Source organism: Microcaecilia unicolor, chromosome 3, assembly GCF_901765095.1.
Source record: "Microcaecilia unicolor chromosome 3, aMicUni1.1, whole genome shotgun sequence".
Taxonomy (NCBI): Eukaryota; Metazoa; Chordata; class Amphibia; order Gymnophiona; family Siphonopidae; genus Microcaecilia; species Microcaecilia unicolor.
The window spans coordinates 307,813,850-307,834,327 of record NC_044033.1 but is presented as its reverse complement, the minus strand read 5'-3'; the positions used below and the strand labels follow the sequence as shown (position 1 = coordinate 307,834,327).

Here is a 20,478-nt window from a genome sequence, read left to right as displayed (position 1 = left end):
AACGAATCCTAGTAGCTTGAGCACCCAAACAGACATCCGCATGGACTCCCGAGCACCATCCACACAAGTGCTCTTTACCAGCCAGTCATCAAGATACGGGAACACATGGACTCGGACTCCCATTCTGTGTAGCGATGCTGCAACTACCGCTTGACATTTGCTGAAGACCCTGGGCGCTGATGCTAAGCCAAAATCAACACGCTGTACTGGTAGTGATCTGTTCCCAGCCAAAATTAAAGATACTTACGGTGGGCTGGAAGTATCGGGATGTGAATATATGCATCCTTTAAGTCGTTTTTCTGAATCACTGGTAGAAGAGTGCCCAGGGAAACCATCCTGAACTTTTCTCAGACTAGGAATTTGTTCAGGGCCCTTAGGTCTAGGATGGGACGCATCCCCCCGCTTTCTTTTGTGCAAGAAAGTACCTGGGATAGAATCCCCACCCCTTCTTCCCCTGGTGGAACGGGCTCGACCGCATGGGCCTTCAGAAGGGCTGAGAGTTCCTCTGCAAGTACCTGTCTGCTCTGAGAGCTGAATAAATGAGCTCTTGGTGGGCAATTTGGAGGTTTTTTTTATACCAGTTGAGAGTGTATCCAAGACGGACTATTTGAAGTACCCACTGGTCAGAGGTTATAAGGGGCCACCATTCATGGAAAAACTTCAGCCTCCCCCCGACCAGCAAGTCTTCCGGGACAGACACTTTTACTGTGGCTATGCTCTGCTGGAGTCAGTCTAAAGCTCGCCCCTTGCTTTACCTGGGGAACTGCAGGGGCCTTTGGTGCATGTTGTTGATGTGAACAAGCATGCTGGGGTTGAGCCCGAGAAGGCTGGCAAGCTGAAGGGATGTACCTGCGCCTTTGATAGTAATAGGAATTCCTCCATGGCTTGCCAAAAGTCCTCGTAACTGAGAAGGTAGATGCAGAAGGCGCCCGGCAGGAGAGAGAAGAGATGGTATCAGTATGATTTTTGATTTGGTCAGCAACCTGCTCAAACTCATCTCTAAAAAGTTTATCTCCCCTGCATGGGGCATCCGCCAACCTCTGCTCAACAGAATGTTCCAAGTCAGAAATGCACAGCCATGAGAGTCTGTGCATTGCTATACTCTGGGCAGAGATCCTGGATGTCACATCAAAAGTGTCGAGTGCCCCTGGCCAAGAACTTTCGACATGCCTTCTGCTGCTTGACTAACTGGCGAATTGATTCGGCCTGCTCTGGAGGGAGCATCTCAGCCAGGTCCGACAGCATGCGAATCGAGTTTCACAAGTAAACTCTCGTGAAGAGCTGGTATGATTGTATTTGGGAGATGAGCATTGAAGACTGGTACATCTTCCTCCTAAAAGAATCCATGGTTCTAGCTTCTCTACCTGGGGGTACCGAGGCATAGTCCCTGGAACTCCTGGCTTTTTTGAGAGCGGATTCCACCACCACGGAATTGAGGCAACTGAGGCTTGTCCAAACCAGGTGTACTCTGGATCCGGTGCATGGTATCGATCTTCTTGGCCATGACTGGGACCGAGAGAGGGGACTCCCAGTTCATAACAAGGACTTCCTGGAGTACCTTGTAGAGAGGGATAGTCACTGCCTCCCTAGGGGGAGACATGTAGTCCAGGACCACAAGCATCTTGGCTCTGGGCTCGTCCTCCACTTCCAAAGGAAATGGAATGGCATCAGCCATTTCCTTAACAAAAGAAGGGAATGAAAGACTCTCTGGAGGAGACTTTTTCCTTTCAAGTGGAGGGGAGGGTTCAGAGGGAATTCCATAGGACTCATCAGAGGAAAAGTACCTTGGATCCTCCTCTGAATCCCATGAGTGCTCCTCTTCACTGTCAGACAATACCTCCTGATAGGAGTGTCGAGACAGAACCTGCCTCAACATGGAGGAACTATGTCCTTGAAAATGGCATCAAGCTTACTCCACCGATGTCAAGGGAGTGCTGGCTTGGGTGGCAGTCGACACCGGAACCACATGTGGTATTGGTGTCAGAGGACACACTGCAGGCTGAAGGCCAAGCAGGGCCACAATGGTAGGCAGGGTAGATGCAAGCACCCCTGATGCCGATGCACATCATTGCATTAGGCCATCCAGCAGTTCAGGGAGCAAAGCCCAGATGTACTCGAGGGCTGACACTGGGAAAAGCTGGGGTGCCAGTTTAGGCGCAGGTTACAGAGCTGCTGGGGCTGATACAAGATCTGGGTCTTGGCTGCTGGGAGACTGATGCATCAAACTCCCAGCACCATGTGGCGAGCACAATCGATGATGATGCTTCTTGGCATTCGCCCGAAGAGAGTCACCAAAGCTCCTTGGTGCTGATGAGGATGACATCAAAGCCACATGCCACCTCGGGGCGGATCAGACGATGGACGGTCCCAGGAGCCCAGCACAGAGCAGGAGGCCTCAAAGCAGGTGGAGACCCACTTGATGCTTCAATGCTCCCAGTGTCTAAGGGTTTAGCAGCAGCCATGCTTACCAACACTCTCTATGCCGGTGCAATGCTCAACGTCAATGCCGATGTCGAGGAAACAGACTTGGCTTCAAAAATCCTCTCTCGTTGAGCCTCTTTGGAAACCTGGGTCCTCTTCTTCATGTGAAAACAGATAACACAGTTAGTGGGGCTATGATCGGGCCCAAGACACTGAATACACCAGACACCAAGAATGGGTGTCCTTCCCAGAGATCATCTGATTGCACCAGGTACAGCACTTAGTCATTGGGAACCTTCATGGATATGGAAAGGAAAAAAAAACTTCATCGGCTAAATTAGACGAAGCGATGGTGCCTGAAAAAGGGGCAAGGCATGGCAAAAAATGAAGGGAGAAATCCCGGTCAAAGTCCATGCCTAAAAGTGGCCGAAAGACGACGAAAAAGAAAGGAAACTTAAAACCAGGCAAAATAAACTAAAAATATAAAGGAAAGACAAAAAAAAAGGGGTTCCACAAGTGGGAACAATTTAAGGATGGAAAATAAATTGCCAAAAGGCACAAAAAAAGCTCTTTTGGACCAAGCGATGCGAGGAGACGGTAAAAAAGCACGCCCTCTCTTCACCGTGGTAGAAAAAGAACTGAGGAGACCACATTCTTTTGGCAGGCGGGAAGGCACTTGCACATATACAGTGGAGCGCGTCTCTCGCTCTACTAAGCTTTACTTATGCTTTTCATAAGTCCCAGAACGGGCGACACGGGTCGGCATCACCTACTTGTGAGAATCTATAAGCCTGCTTGTCCTCGGAGAAAGTAAAAATGCAGCAGCCTGGAAAGAAACAGGCACCAGACAACAACATCCAATATGATTAAAGAAGGTATTCTTAAGGGAAATGATTATTGCTGTAAGTTAAATATCAAACAAGTCTGAAGAAAACTGTAAACCATTTATACATCACGGACTAAATTCAGTAAATGTGCTCATAAAATGGCACCAAGAAAAGCGCTCTGAGTTGGGAACTTAGAGACGATTTCTGCGCGAAATTTTGAGCACGAGGATTTACACTAACTGAAACTTGGTGTAAAATACTGATGTATAATTTAGGCGCAGATCCCCAGTATTCAATAATACTGTGCTCATCCTTAGTGAATGCCCTTGACCCACCCATGCTCCTCCCATAGCCAAGCCTCCTCTTCAGTTGCATGCATATAAGATTTGTATGCAGGTCTTTATTGAATAGCATATAGCAAGATGCGCATACAAATCCAAATTGATGCCAATTAACGCCAATAATTGTTAGCATCTCATTATTGGTGCTACTTGGCTCATTAGCCAATTTAGTTGTACATGCATCTCGGGATAGCAAACAATTTTGCACGCCATTTATAGAATCCAGGGACTTACGGATGAAAACATCCAGGACCTTTACGAAGTGAGATTTTATTTTATTTTTAGTTACATTTGTACCCCGCGTCTTCCCACTCATGGCAGGCTCAATGCGGCCTACATGGGGCAATGGAGGGTTAAGTGACTTGCCCAGAGTCACAAGGAGCTGCCTGTGCCTGAAGTGGGAATCGAACTCAGTTCCTCAGTTCCCCAGGACCAAAGTCCACCACCCTAACCACTAGGCCACTCCTCCAACAATAAAATGAATTGGAAATGGTATTTCTCTTACATCAGGTCTATGTAGATAAGAGGCTGGACTCAGAAAGGGAGGGGGTTTGGGGCAGAAGACAGGGAAAGGATGAAAGATTGAAAGAGGAAAAAATAAAGGAGATTACGTCTAAGAAGTAAACAGAATGGACTGTTGAAATATAGATTTGCAAGGATAATGGAACTATTTTGAAACTACTCATTTATACTGTTTAACAATGTGACCAGAATGTTGCTGAGTTGTATTGAAATGTACTGTTTCACAATAAGCATTACTTAAAAAAAAAAAAGAAAAAAAGAAAAATGGAGAGTATATATCTGTGGTGTAACAGATTGTTATGTTGAAATTTCATGTGGAGCCAGCAGTGCAGCCTTGTTTAGATTTCATCACCACCACTCCTCCTTTCTAGTCAAGCACACACTGAGCTTCACTACCTCAATCTTTCCTCATTTCACACCAAAGATGTCACTGTTAGTCTGCTCAAAATCAATACTTTGCCACCTCCTACAGAAACGTTATACTCTGCTTTGGTATTTTGAACAGCACTATAGGACACTATTTGCATTGAAGATATTTCCATGCTGGGTGGATCCTACCTTAGGATACTGCCGGTTGCATACTTCAGCTAAGTGCAGTCCTGTCACCACTCCCAGCCTGGCTGCCAGTCGTTGCAAGAGAAGACCAATAACAGTAGCAGTCAACAGAACCCATAGCAACTGAAAAAGAAATATCATGCACTTACAAAAAGAACATAGCAGGTTAAGAAAAACATCAGAGGCATGTGGCACCTTATAGGCCAAGCAATTTCTTGAGGCACAAATTTTTGAGCACCAGAGTTTATTTACTTGGTCAGCTGCTTGACATGGTTTTGGGAGCGAGGGGAGGAGAGAGAAGATACACAGTACAGAGAAGGCTTTTAAGTGAGGGCACAGTGTGAAAACAGAATGCTAAAAGCAACAAAGTTCAGTTAATTGACAACCATAGTAAGTGGAAGAAAATGACAGGAAGGCAGAAATATCCTGTATCACATTGGAGGAAGAGCACATGAATGAGACCTGGACATTGTAGTCAACTGACTGGGGAGTAGCAGGGGCCTTAGACACACACTGTTGATGGGACCAAGCACACTGGAGCTGAGCCTGAGGTGGCTGGCGAGAGAAGGTGGTGTACATATGCCTCTGACACAGTGGCGTACCAAGGGGGGGGCGGTGGGGGCGGTCCGCCCCGGGTGCCAGTGGGTGGGGGGTGCTCCGCTCCCGCCGCCTCCTTTAAACAAAAATCGGCGAAGCAGCGTCGCAGGCAGCGCCTCGCCTGCCCTGCTTGTGAAAAAAATCAAATCTTCTCCTCATCTTGACATCGACTCGGGCCTTCCAATCAATCACTATGTCCCGCCCTCCTCTAAGGTAAATTCCGCGAGGGCGGGCGGGACATAGTGATTGATTGGAAGGCCCGAGTCGACGTCAAGACGAGGAGAAGGAGATTTGATTTTTACAAGCAGGGCAGACCTGCCTGCGATGCTGCTTCGCCGATTCAGACAGTAGTGAGAACGGGACTGAGGTGGGGAAGGAGAGGGGCGAAAGGGACTCGGGTAGGGGTGTTCAGAGGGAAAAAGGGGAGGGGAGAAGGGGACTGGGGTGGGGATCTCAGACAGGGGAGGGGGAGGGGAGAAGGGGACTGGGGTGGTGGTCTCAGACGGGAGAAGGGAAGGGGAGGGGAGAAGGGAAGGGGAGGGGAGAAGGGGACTGGGGTGGGGGTGTTCAGAGGGGAAAAGGGGAGGGGAGAAGGGGACTGGGGTGGGGATCTCAGACAGGGGAGGGGAGAAGGGGACTGGAGTGGGGATCTCAGACGGGAGAAGGAAGGGGAGGGGAGAAGGGAAGGGGAGAAGGGGACTGGGGTGGGGGTGTTCAGAGGGGAGAAGAGGACTGGGGTGGGGGTCACAGACAGGAGAAGGGGAGGGGAGAAGGGGACTGGAGTGGGGATCTCAGACAGGAGAAGGAAGGGGAGGGGAGAAGGGGACTGGGGTGGGGGTGTTCAGAGGGGAAAAGGGGAGGGGAGAAGGGGACTGGGGTGGGGATCTCAGACAGGGGAGGGGGAGGGGAGGGGACTGGGTTGGGGGTCTCAGACAGGGGAGGGGGAGGGGAGAAGAGGACTGGGGTGGGGGTCACAGACAGGAGAAGGGGAGGGGAGAAGGGGACTGGAACTGGGGCTGAAAAAAGGGGCAGTTAGAGAGGGGACAGATCCTAGATGGAAGGGAGAGCGAGAGGGAGGGCAGACCCTGGATGGATGGGAGAGGGAGGGCAAATGGTGAATTGAAGGGGCAGAGAGAAAGGGCAGACAGTGGAGTGGATGGAAGGGAAAGGGCAGACAGTGATTGGAAGGTGCAGAGATAGAGGGCAGATGTGGATGGAAGGAGCAGGGTGAGAGGGCAGACATTGGATGGAGGGGACAGCAGAGAGGGCTGACACTGGATGGCAGAGAACGAAGACAGATGCTGGATGGAAGGAAGATGGTGAAAAGAAGATGAGGAAAGCAGAAACCAGAGACAACAAACTGTAAATAAAATATATATTTTTTGGGGGGGGAATGTTAGGGGGTAGGGGAAACAGGGAAAGGGAGGGGGGATTGGAGAAACGGAAAAAAAAAGTGAAAACAGTGGGCTCAATCGGTTTGATGGTCGAATAGAAGGAAATTACAGGATTGATTGTACATATTGAATATTTGATGTTGACAAAAATGTACACTGTTTTCAATAAAAACCGTTGAAACATAAAAAATATATATATATTTTTGTTTTTTGCTTTAGGATAAAGTAGTATTGTAGCTGTGTTAATAAATGTTTATAATAGAACATGTAAACAAGGTAATCTTTTTATTGGACTAATTTTAATACATTTTGACTAACTTTCGGAGAACAAAACCCCCTTCCTCAGGTCAGGATAGGATACTGTAACAGCACTATACTGTACTGACCCGAGGACGGAGGTTTTGGCCTCTGAAAGCTAAATGTATTAGTCCAATAAAATGGTATTATTTTACTTTCTATATTTGTTTTATTTCTATTTGTTAATTTGTAAAGTGGTGATTGGTACTTGTTAGTTTTTTTCAAATTTACATCTGCTGTCTTTAAATTTTGCACAGTACTAGGGGACAGTTTCCGTTTCTGTGGTGTTGCATTGTATGCAGAGTCTGGCATTGGGGGTTTAGTTTAATTTTTGTCTAAATAGAAAGTTTATGATTACTTATCCTATAGTGGATTAGGGTGTATCTGTGTTTGTGAAAAAGACATGGCTTTCAGTTGGCATTAACTGTGCAGGATCTACGATCTGTACTATTCTGTCTGGTTTCGTTTTACAATAGGTGAATTGATGTTCTAGTGTTTAAGATGCTTTCCTTTTCCTTGGGTGACTCGTAGAAATGACTGCTTATGGTATGGTAGAATTGCTCTAAAGGTCCTGAGTGTTTTGTATTCTCGGCATGCCTAGTACTGGATTTTTTTTTTTTTTTTGGGGGGGGGGGGGGGGTTAAAAAATGACCGGCCCCGGGTGTCAACTACCCTAGGTACGCCACTGCTCTAACAGTAGAAGGCACCAGTGTTCTAACGAGCGACCTGCTGCATGCAAATATTTTCCGAGTGAGAGCTGAAAATAGCCCAACAGCCAAAAAAGATCAGGGGGGGGGGAATCCTCCCAAGCTATCTACAGAGTTATTTAAGGAGTAAATGTAGTGTTAATTATTAAAAACAAATTTATTTCAAATCATAATTTCAATGATTATTCAAACAGTGCAGTAACAGCTGTCCTCTCAAACTACCTCCAAACTCTGATCCAATTTATTTTTAAAAAAATGACTAGAAAGCCCTGGTGATTGGAGGAATAGTTTCTTGAGGAACCTTAAGTAGTTCTCTATAGTAGCGCCTTAACTCATCTAAAGGAGGAACCAGATCACTCTTAGGAAACTTCAAGATCCGTAAAATTCAATGTTCGGAAGAGCATATCCTACTGGCCCAACTTAATTACCTAAATCCAACAACACAAAGAAATCCAAACTTGTATTGAACTTTATATTTGTTGTATAACTTCCCTCTTTATGATCCCTTGATGAGTCTGTTTATATCTATTTCATTGTAAATAACTTCAATCTATATTTGTTTCTTCACCGTAGGTGGCTATCACCTCACAGCACTATGTAAGCCACACTGAGCCTGCAAATAGCTGGGAAAATGTGGGGTACAAATGTAACTAATAAAGAAATAAATACATATTTTAGTAAAAAAAATCAAATGTCTTGTCACTGCAGGAGGGAGAAAAGCAAACCTGTTCATATACTTACTCCAAAATAGTCAGTTTGCAGAAAAAGCACAGGACTAGATCAGGAGTAGGGGGGGTTGGAGGGAGGAAAGCTCCAAACAAGCCCATTCATATACTTACTCAGCACTTACAACGCTCTCCTCTGCTGGAAGCAGGAAGACTGCACATCACAGTTGGCATGACGCAAGGCGGCCAAACGCCAATCTGGAGACAGTTAGCAACACTGACACTGTGTGAGCGACACTCCCAGTTTCTTTGAGCGATCGCTCACACGCTCAGCTTAGAGGGAACATTGGTAGGCACCCCTTGCCAAAAGACCTCCTAGATGAGAAGGGTGATGCAGAAGGTGCCTGGCGGAAGAGAGAAGAGATGGTATCAGTATGTTTCTTGATTTGGTCAGCGACCTCCTCAACTTTCTCTCCAAAAATGTTATCCCCACGGCATGGGGCATCCTCCAACCTCTGCTGAATCAATTCCAGGTCAGAAACACGCAGCCATTGCTATACTTTGGGCACAGATCCTGGATGCCACATCAAAAGTGTTGTAGGTGCTGCTGGCCAAGATCTCAAGACACACCTTCTGCTGATTGGTCAACTGGCGTACCAACTCTGTCTGCTCCGGTGGAAGAGAGTCGACCAAGTCTAGCAACTTGCACACTGAGTCCCGCAAGTACATACTCATGAAGCGCTAGTAAGATTGTATACAGGACACAAACTTAGACGCCTAGAATATTTTCCTCCCAAAAGAGTCCAAGGTCCTAGCTTCTCTGCCTGGGGGCGCCAAAAAATAGTGTCTAGAATGCCTGGCTCTTTTGAGGGTGAATTCCACCACCATGGAATGATAAGGCAACTGGGGCTTACCAAATCCAGGTGTGATGTGGATCCAGTACATAGTGTCATTCTTCTTAGGCATGACAGGGACTGACAGAGGGAACTCCCAATTCCAAAACAAGAACCTCCTGGAGTACCTCATGGAGAGGGACAGTTGCAGCCTACCTAAGAGATTCGTAGTCCAGGATCTTGAGCATCTTAGCCCTGGGCTTGTCCTCCACCTCTAAAGGAAATGGAATGACCTCAGTCATTTCCTTCACAAAAGAGAGAAAAGAAAGGCTCTCTGGAAGTGTTGCTAATTTCAAATGGAGGGGATGGTTCAGAGGAAATGCATAGGACTCATCATCCAAAAAGTACTGTGAATCCTCCTCTGACTCCCATGAGTGCTCCTCATCTGTTTCGCTCAGAAACTGTGATTGAAAAAACAATCCTGCAACATCTTTCCATTAATGTATTCCCTGAACTACTAATAACCCATCAAGAAGTCCTAACCTTTTTCTTTCCTTTAACATTTGTAAATGTAAAAAAAAAATCATCAACAGTACACCTCTGAGTTCTATTTAGGGGTGCAAAACAAAAGTCAGCAAAGCATGTAATTAAGGATCTGTCCTTGAAATGTATGCAAATTTATTCCATGCATATTCATTGTTGATACCCTGAAAACCTGACTGACAGGGTGTGTCCCAAAGACTGGGTTGAGAACCTATGGTCTAATCCCATGTTCAGTCATTTTTATGGCTTACTTCCAGAACTTCAAATATCCCTCTCCAACAGTTCATACATCTCTTCCACAAACTTTGGTAATGTTATTCTCTCAATACTCTTTAATTTCTCCATGTGACCAAGTTTCCTAGCTGATACAGCTCCTTGAAGAGATTCCTGAAGGCCTAATGCCTGTATTATCAAACGTCATTCGCCTCTTTGTCCTTTATTTTTAAGACATGTGATCTATGGGCTATCCCCCTTTAGCTGTCATAATAGCAACTTCCCAGCTGTGTTACTCTACCCAAAATACCTTTCCTTGACTCTATTCAATGCATGAGCTATCTGCTCCACATGTATGACAGGCTATTATCAATCATGTAAATCATTAGATGACATTCTGTATCTCTGCTCCAATTCAATAATGTAGTTTAACCTCCTTTTCTTTTGCTTTCTTTTTATAAGATGCCCAAGATATAATCCTAATTATAGAAGACTTCATGGCATACGAATATAAGAATAGCCATACTGGGTCAGACCAATGGTACATCTATCCAAGTATCCTGCTTCCAACAGTGGCCAACCCAGGTCATAAGTATCTAGCAAAAACCCAAATAGTAGCAACATTCCATGCTACCAATACAAGCAGTGGCTTCCCCATGTCGATGTCGATAGCATACTATGGACTTTTCCTCCAGAACTTGTCCAAATCTTTCTGAAGTCCAGATATGCTAATCGCTGTTGCCACATCCTCTGGCAGCAAGTTCCACAGATTAACTATTCATTGAGAGAGAAAAAATCCTCTTATTTGATTTAAAAGTATTTCCATGTAACTTCATTAAGTGTCTCTTTCTGAAAGAGTTTAAAAAAACAAACAAAAACAATGATTCATTTCTATTCGTTCTACACCACTCAGGATTTTGTAGACCTCAGTCAATCTTTTCCAAGCTGAAGAGATCTAACCTCATTAGCCTTTCCTCCTACGAGAGGAGTTCCATCTCCTTAATCATTTTGGTCACCCTTCTTTGAACCTTTTCTAATTCTGCTACATCTAAGATACGGCAAACAGATTATTTCTGCATCTACCTCCCCATTACCAATTCACTCTAAGTCTACAATATCCATCATTAGCTTGTCACAACATTCTTTGTCTTAATAGATTTTCATTTCACCTTGAAAGTACAGTACTTTTTCTCTCCCCCCTAAACGTCCCCTCACCCACACAAGTGCATGGTCAGCTCATGTAATAGTTTACATTGGAGATCTAGAAATGAGGGGCAGAGAAACGTTGATAAAAAAGTGACACCATCTGGGGTTCTTACCCACTGTATTACAAACTGCCTGACTATGCCTTTGACCATGGATCCCACCTCTCCCTGGGAGTTATCCACCTGTGGTGACACAACACTTCCAGGTCAATTTTCAAATGGAATGTCCAGTGACCAGCTGAAGTATATATACAGATTATGGGCATTTTCAGTGGCATGCACGTAGATTGCCAATTTTATAACTGGGTGCCAACGTCAGGCGCTCCAAGTGGTAATTCTGTATGGCATCTGGACACCAAGAACATGCAATAAAAACTTCGAGAAGGATAAAATCCCCCTGGTTTTCTAATGAGTTTTTAGAGCTAAAGAAATGTCGAAGGCTGGAATGCAGTTGGCAAAAATCGAAAAGTGTAACTGCAAAGGACTGTTGGAGGAATGCTCAGATAGATTATATATAAAAAAAAAAAAAAGAGCTTACAAACAGTGCCTTGATAAAATGGCTCTAACACCTTCCAGCTTTAAGGTGAGCTTGTTTGCCTGGAATATCTTTAACCAATTTATCATGCCCTTTTGGTTTTTGACTGGTGATACCTTAGGTCCTGTCACATCTGTTTAACATGTGTTTACTTTTTTAACCTGATTCTGTTATTTAATTTACTCAATCTCATTAGAGGTGCAGTCCATTTTATACGTTATTTTATGGTTTTCTTATATGCACCATATTAATTTTTATATACTTTTTACATAGACTTTATATTATCACATTTTGAATGTACAGTTAATGTCTCTACAGTTATTAATCATGTTTTGAAGTTTGTAATTTTTTATTTATAACTTTTATTTGTATTATACTACTACTTATACTTTTAATGTATTACACATAAGTTTTGTGACTTAGGTTTCTGTTTACTGACTTGCTAATGTTTTTAGTGTGCACCTACAATTAGTGCATGCTTAACACTAAAGACACCCATAGATTCCTATGGGTGTCTTTAGCGTTTAATGTGTGCTAACATTTAGCGTGAACTAAAGACACTAGCGCACCTACAACGCGGCTTAGTAAACAGTACAGTTGTATTTGACCCCGAAACACGGCCCTGTGTTGGGTCTTCTGGTGCCTTAATTAAGAACATTTTTGACAACACTCCCTGTATGAAAGTCACTGGTTTCTCCTCTAACAATCAGATGTGTCCATTTACACCACGTCAATAGCAAGTGTACATGCTGCACTTTAGCACATAACTTACACTATTCTGTAAATTATGTGCATAACTGGGAGCTCTGCATACACACCTGTACACATGCTAGCATTCTATAATTTTAGCATGCAAATAATGCTGATATTTAGGTGCTAACATAGAATGAAGGGGATAGCATGCACCGATGAAAATAAGTGCTACTCTAGCACTACCTTAAGCTCCAGGTTATATCTGGTTGTGCCAAATCCACTCCAAATGTATGGCCTAGACCAGTGGTTCAACTGGTGTGTCATGGAGCTGGCACAGAAACATTGTCTACACTGAAGATTCAATTCACATCCTATTTTTTCACCCTTTTGCACAATTTGCTTCACTCTAATCCCCCTGTGTTATCAAAAGAACAAATTCAGGTCACCATACAATTCTCCATTACTCTCCTCAGTGTCCCATATTCTCTTGCTATTTTAAGATCCCTAGTTTGGTAATGAAGTTACCTATGGCCATGCTCAACTCTGCCCTTGGCTTGCTTTCTCCATGCCGGTGTTTTATCGTGTTCAAATTGTTCCAATCCAATTATGCCTGCCTCTTGCAGAACCTTAACTGTTTCCTCTCCCATTCTGATTCTAGATGTTGTCCCTTCTACTGTCATCACTAGTCACCAGGAAAAGCCACTATATCAAATGTTCCCACCTCTTACTGTTATATCATGTAGACTCTTCTGCTTAGTTGCAGACGATAGGTCCTCAATCTTATGAATATGCCATATGACAAATCTCACACCTTTAATTCTGGCCACAACCTTGTCTTTGACATAGAAGCTATGGAAACATGTAATCATAACCCTTGTCAGGCCAACAGCTTGGTCAGCATGCTTAACCTTGATACACAAGTCCTCATCTGTGTGTGCTCCCATCTTTACATTATAATATTACTTCATTTCATTTTAGCTGCTTATTTATTCTTTTAATTGGTAAAATTAATTCTTACCTGATCATTTTCTTTCCATTAGTCCCAACAGATCAATCCAGAGACTTGTGGGTTATGTCCCTCTACCATCAGGTGGAGATAGAGAGGCTTACTATATGTGATCATGTGCAGTCCCTTAACTTCAGTATTGTCCTGCCTGCATAAAGCCCATGTAAGCTCCTCAACTGCTCTTGCGGGATGGTAACAGAAGGTTTCCTTTATGTTTTGATTTGTTTTGCCTTTTTTTTTTTGTAGCCAAAAATCAAATGAAGGAATCTGATGAAACTGAGACAACTAGAAGAAAACACTCAACCCAGAACAACAACCCGCGGTTACATGCGCTGCCACGTCAAATCTGGAATGCCTAGCGCTCCCACGCCAAGCTTGCAAAGTCTGAAAAGGGAAGGGCAGCAGATCAAGTGGGCGATCGGCAAAAGCCATCCACAGCAGGATAGAGGACCAAGTGGCCAAACTGCAACGGGCAGCCATGGAACCCAGACGGGACACGGAAAAGGAAGTCAACTGCACTCTGGAAGAAAGCACTGCCACCCGTAACGGAAGAGACTGTCCCATACAGAGGCCTGCTGAAGAAATTGCCTCTCTCAGCCAACGGCCACTACGGTTCTTGAAGCCAGATCCCCTTTCTTGTGACCAGCCAGAGGACAACATGAGGGTATGCCAGGAGGCATTTCTGCTCAGAAGGTCAGGAATCTGATGATCCTACCATGGTGTGGGTGTTTCATAAGGAGTCGCCACCTTCCTATAGAGAATGACACGGGGACAAAGTTTGTCCCGTCCCCACCCCATCCCCTTGAACTCTATCCCCGTCCCCGTGAACTCTAGCCCCGTCTCTGCCCCGTCCCTGCGAACTCTGTCCCTATCCACAGAAGCCTCGCTGTTTAACCACTTAAGGTATACCTTTGGGTTTAAAAAGCAAAATCATGTGCATATAAGGGACTGCATACACGAATTAAAACAAATGCCCTTAAAATGTAATACTAGACTGGTCTGGCAATCAATAATGAAACAGTGATGGAATATTCATTCACATAACAAGCAATAATGAGCACAAATTTTTCTAATCATTCTACAACTCCAAGCACACTTAATTCTTTTCTCACTATACAAAACAGGGAACCACAGAAAAACTGAAATAGAGATCTCCCTCAAGAAAGCCAGGTAAACACTAGTAAAAGAGAAACAGAAATGTATTTTCTCCTGCACTCTGCAAAATACAAAAATAGAAAAGACGTACATTTCACAAAGCAGGCACATCTTAGTCCTTAAAAGTATTAAATAAAAATATTTCTTTTCTACCTTTGTTGTCCGAGCACTTTATTTTTCTAATTGGGATGGTCCCAGTCTCTTTTCCACTTTCCAAGTGTCCATCTTCTCTAAAATCTTTTCCACGTTGGCGATTCCATTTCTTCTCTCTCCTCTTTGCTTTGTCCTTTCCTTCTCTACATCTGTCTGGCAGTGACCTTTCATTTCATCTCTCCCTCTCCCCTTATTTGTGTTTATCCCCCTTTCTCTCACCTTAGTCTCTGTTTCACTTCTCATCTACCTACTAGCTTTTACCATTGCTCCCTCTGTCTCCCACTTAATATTCAGTCTCCTAAACCCCTATCCTTTTTCACCCACTTCCTTAGCCCTCATTCCCATCCTATTAGCCCTCATCTACCCTCCACTGGATCTCATCACCCTATCAGTCCCCAGCTCCATCCGTTTCTCTCTCTCATTCCCTTGCTTCCAAGGCCCTATACCCCCATGCCCTTCCTTTCTCTTCCCCCTTGCAAGGTCGTGTCATTCTCCCTCCTTCCCTTCTTCCTTTCCTCCAAGGTCTGGTGTCACTTTCCCTCCCTCTCCCCCTCCACAAAGTCTGGTGGTGTTTTCCCTCCATACCACTCCGCCCTCCCCCCCCCCCCCCCCCCACAAAGTCGTGTCGCTTTCACTCCCCCCCCCCCCCACCCCACAAGGTCTTGTGTCGCTTTCCCTCCCTCCCCCTCCCAAGTTCGGTGTCACTCTCCCAATCTTCCTGCCTCCCCCCCAACAGGGTCGGTGTCACTCTCCATCCCTCCGTTCCCACAGGGTCTGGTGTTGCTTGCTCTCCCACCCCCTCCCCGCCGCTGCCGCCATCGGGTCCTGTATCGCATTCTCCCTCCCCCTCCCTGCAAGCTCTGGTGTCACTCCTGCACCTCTCCCCTGTGCTCCCGCATGCAGCCTTTCCATCTTCCGGACTGACAGCAGCGTTAGCAATGTAAGCACGCTGCCTTCGTGTGCCGGGAAGCCTTCTCTCGGTAGCGAGCGGGAACAAGAAGTCACAATAGAAAGAAGGCTTCCAGCGGAGAGGTGCATGAGTGACACTGGAGCTTGCAGAGGGGGAGGGAGAGTGCAATACAGGACCAGATGGCGGCGGCAGCGGTGGCGAGCAGGGACAGCAAGTGAACTACACCGGACTTGGAAGGAAGGGAGGGAGGACGAGAAAAAGGTAGGCATCTGTTGTACTGCGGGTGCAGGGGTTATTACTGCTCCTGCGGGGCGGGGAAATAACCTCTTTTTGTACCCGCAGTAAAACTTTGAAAATTTTCCCCATTCCTGCGGTTTTACTGCGGATTACTGTGGTTTTCCGCGATTACCTGCTCCCGTGTCATTCTCTACCTTCCTATATACCTAAGGCTCTCCAGATACTGAATATGTCTGCTTCTGATCCTGCCACCGCTACATCTGCTAATCTTAAAATGGTGAGCACAAGAAGACCGCTACAGTCTTTAGCAGTGCATAAGGCTATGTAGGAAGTCATTTCTGCTCAGTGGGTCACTCCCCGATAAGCCAATATTTGTTTGGGCAACAACTGTCTCTTGGTGACAATGATTACCAATCCTAAGGACTGAAGACGAGTAGGTATCTTGGATGAAGTTTGCAGAGTCTCTTGACAGTCACAAGGTATGGATGAATCTGCAACCCATCCTCACGAAGGAAAGCTGACACACCATGACCTTGAAAAAATGTCCTCGGCAACATGGAAAGGTTAAATGACATAGTCATAAATCGCTAAGATCCCTCTGCAGCAAGAAGCACTGGGAATATGAAAGTATGTTTCCTTGAGGTCCAGGGAGGCTAGAAACTCTCCCCATCAGACAGCGAAGTTACTTACCTGTAAGCAGGTATTCTCCGAGGACAAGCAGGCTGCTTATTCTCACATATGGGTATCCCTAGCCCCCAGGCTCACTCAAAATTTTATTTATTTATTTTCATCAATTTATATACCGAATCTTATTGCAATTGCAAGACTGAACGGTTTACAATTTGTAAAGTAAAAAAGAACATTACAATATTATATGTACAGTTTTAGACAAACAATGGAACTCCAATCATTACAGGAAAGCACAGGAAAAACCACAATCAGCTACATAAGATAAAAACAGTGTAGATCATGAAAGCACCGCATATACAGAATTGAGTACATAGTATAAACTACACAAACAAACAGTACAAATTATGATTTAATATACATTGAAGTTTCCTTTTATAACCTAGTTTCCCTTAGTCTAAATTCTGTTCTACATAGTTGATAAAGTAAAAGTAACATAGAGGCATATTTTCAAAGCACTTTGGGAGGCTAAGTTCCATAGGTTTCTATGGAACTTTGGGAGGCTAAGTGCTTTGAAAATGAGCTTGATAGTAACATAGTAGATGACGGCAGAAAAAGACCTACACAGTCCATTCAGTCTGCCAACAAGATAACTCATATGTGCTAATTTTTCTGTATACCCTACTTTGATTTGTACCTGTGCTCTTCAGGGCACAGACCATATAAGTCTGCCCAGCACTATCCCCGCCTCCCAACCCCCAGCCCCGCCACCCAACCACCGGCTCTGGCACAGACCGTATAAGTCTGCCCATCACTATCCCTGCCTCCCACCACCGGCTCTGGCACAGACCGTATAAGTCTGCCCAGCACTATCCCCACCTCCCAACCACCAGTCCCATCTCCCACCACCGGCTCTGGCACAGACCGTATAAGTCTGCCCAGCACTATCCCTGCCTCCCAACCACCCGCCCCGCCTCTCACCACCGGTTCTGCCACCCGATCTCGACTGCTGCTTCCTTTATGTTTATCCCATGCATGTTTGAATTCCGTTACCGTTTTCATTTCCACCACCTCCTGCGGGAGGGCATTCCAAGCATCCACTACTCTCCGTGAAAAAATACTTCCTGACATTTTTCTTGAGTCTGTCCCCCTTCAATCTCATTTCATGTCCTCTCGTTCTACCGCCTTCGCATCTCCGGAAAAGGTTCGTTTGCGGATTAATACCTTTCAAATATTTGAACATCTGTATCATATCACCCCTGTTTCTCCTTTCCTCCAGAGTATACATGTTTAAGTTCAGCAAGTCTCTCCTCATGCGGCTTACATGGGGCAATGGAGGGTTAAGTGACTTGCCCAGAGTCACAAGGAGCTGCCTGTGCCGGGAATCAAACTCAGTTCCTCAGGACCAAAGTCCACCACCCTAACCACTAGGCCACTCCTCCTTCCCCCATAAAAACATCTACCTGATGAGGTAGATGCTGAAGGCGCCCGGTGGGAGAGTTTGTCGAAGGCGGTGTCCCGCTGGTGGAGCTGCTCGACCACCTGTTCGACCTTCTCACCAAAAATATTATCCCCCCGGCAAGGAGCATCCGCAGCAGCCCTTCCAGAATCCCTGGAAAGATGGCTCGGAGGCGCTCATCTAAAGAGTCTGTCAAGCAAGCCTGTGGGATCAGTACAGGCGACGAAGTCAGAATCTGCCTGGGGCGCGAAGGCGGTACCAGGCTGTCCGGAGAAGAGCGCATCGACACCTCTTGTATGGAGGGTGAGCGGTCCTCCCGGCATCGACGCTTCACTGGTGCCGAATCCTTCGGCGTCCAGGAGCTCTTGGTACCGTGATGGGAAGGTGACCGATGACAATGCTTCTTTGCCTTCGCACGAAGCATGTCACAGGTACTTTCCGGTACCAACGAGGACGTGGAATCCACACGCCTCCTCGGGGGCGGGTCTGAAAGAGGTCGGTCCCGGGGGACCTGTACTGCAGGAGTCCTCGTGGCAGGTGGAGACCCACTCGATGGCTCACTGCTGCCAGCGTGAGAAGGTCTCTGAACAGCCATTACCTGCACTCCTGACGTCGATGCAGTCTCCGGTGCCGACATCGATACCGTCTCCGACGATCTCGGTACCGCTACCGACATCGATGCTGAAGGACCGGGCATGGCTCGGAACAGGTGCTCCCATTGGGCCAATCTCGACCCTTGTGTCCGCTTTTTTAGGCAAAGACACAGAGTGCAAGCGTCGGGGCGATGACCAGCCCCAAGACACTGAAGACACGAAGCATGTGGATCAGTGGCTGAGATTGCCTGGCTGCACCACGTGCACTTCTTGAAGCCGCTGGCGATCTTCGAGGTCATGGACGGAAAAACTGCGGCGGCAAAGTCAAAATCCACGATGGTGCCAAAAGAGGGCATAAAAAAGGGAAAAACCCGTACGGGCGGCCAAAATGGCCGCTCGCGAGAACAAAAGGAAACTTACGGGGATAAACTAAGAGATAGAGGAAAAAGTTAACACTTTTTTTTTAAGAACAAAGAAACATAAGCGACTTGCTCGAAAACAATGAAAAGAGGCGAAAATGGTGTGAGGGCTCTCTCTCTGGGGCGCAGAACAGCCAAAAACAGTTGCACTGAACCGCGGAAAAAAAAAGAGACTGAGGCACGTTCGCGCTATGGGCGGGAAGACGGTCGCACGTGAACGCGAGGGCTCTAGCAAGCTTTGTTGCTAGAAAGATTCCGTTCCTGGGGCTGCCGTCAGACGTCACCCATATGTGAGAACAAGCAGCCTGCTTGTCCTCGGAGAAAGAACTATTACACACTGCAAGGTTCCCATTGTGAAAAGTTGAACTGTAAACACCCCAGACTCTTATGATGTCCAAACTCAGCTGGAAGGAAGTTCCCTGGTTGGAACTACAAAGCAAAGGGATCAACTTCCCATTCCCCAATTGCAACTGGGGACAGACTGGACTGTGTCTAAAGGAAGAAACGTTGACAAGGTGGCAAGAACTGCCTGACAGTGTTTGAGCTTGCATGTAGACTCCAAGAAAAATCTGTAGTGAAGTCCAGGTTGTAACTGTGCAATAGAAAAACTAAGACACATTTGAGCTGAGGTAATCTTAGTCCACTCCTCTTGAAACCAATACAGGAGTCCTGCCTGAGGAGTGAACTAAGGCTCCATCATTGGAAGATGCAGTAGGCATAGGTTGACCTGGAGTTGAAACATAGCTCATTCTACCAGCAGCCAGGTCGCTTGTCGTAGTGGAAGTGGAAACCCTGAAAGTGGTTTTCCTGGCCCCACAAAACCTACGACAAAACCAAGCGGATTAAAAATCATCCTTAAACTCGTCCCCTGGCAATCTCCGAGCTTGGAAGTCCCTCAGGTCTTTACCCAACTGCCCTAGATCTTCTACAGTCTCAAGATTACTTCCAAAAGGCAGGTTGCCAAATGTGACTTGGAAGCCACATCCGTGGTCTGATGTAGAGAATGACACGGGTTTGGGGAACCGCAGTAACCACGGGGATGGGGACAGAGCCCATTTTCTACTTTAAAGCCTGTTAATGAACTGGACTGTTATTTATGTTTAAGTGATGCCTACAAAGATATTTTAATTTTTTGGAAAAACAAGCAAACATACTGGCCACAACTAGCAAAACTTGCATGGGAGATCCTATACATCCTGCTACTAGCACATCTTCTAAGACAACTTCTATTCCAGGAAGGACTGTGGAAGACAGGAGAGCTAGATTGAATTCTGAGATTGCTGATGATTTCTTATTTATCCACAGATTTAAAAAACATAAAACAGTGCTTTATAAGGCATATTTTTCCCCTCTAGGGCATATAGAACGGGTTGTATTTTATACCCCTGGACATTTTAACAGTGTGAATTAGGATTCCTTGGTGTAGCAGAAATCACCTATTGTTGGGATTGGAAGGGTAGAGGGTGGTGATGGGAAAGAGGGTTATTATAGCTGCTCATTGTTATTATTGTTCTCTATTTGTAATTTATACACAACAGTTGCACAGCATATTGTTCCTTTTTATATTTTAA

General features: G+C 45.7%; 1 protein-coding gene across 3 annotated transcripts in view; it reads right to left on the bottom strand.

Moving 5' to 3' along the window:
* Positions 1 to 20,478, bottom strand: part of SLC11A2 (solute carrier family 11 member 2) — a 319,640-nt gene that overhangs the window by 159,173 nt on the left and 139,989 nt on the right. For all 3 annotated transcript variants that reach the window (XM_030198289.1, XM_030198288.1, XM_030198291.1), the window contains one exon: positions 4,670 to 4,789. In XM_030198289.1, coding sequence (XP_030054149.1) covers positions 4,670 to 4,789 — 120 coding nt within the window. The remainder of the gene's footprint in view (positions 1 to 4,669; positions 4,790 to 20,478) is intronic.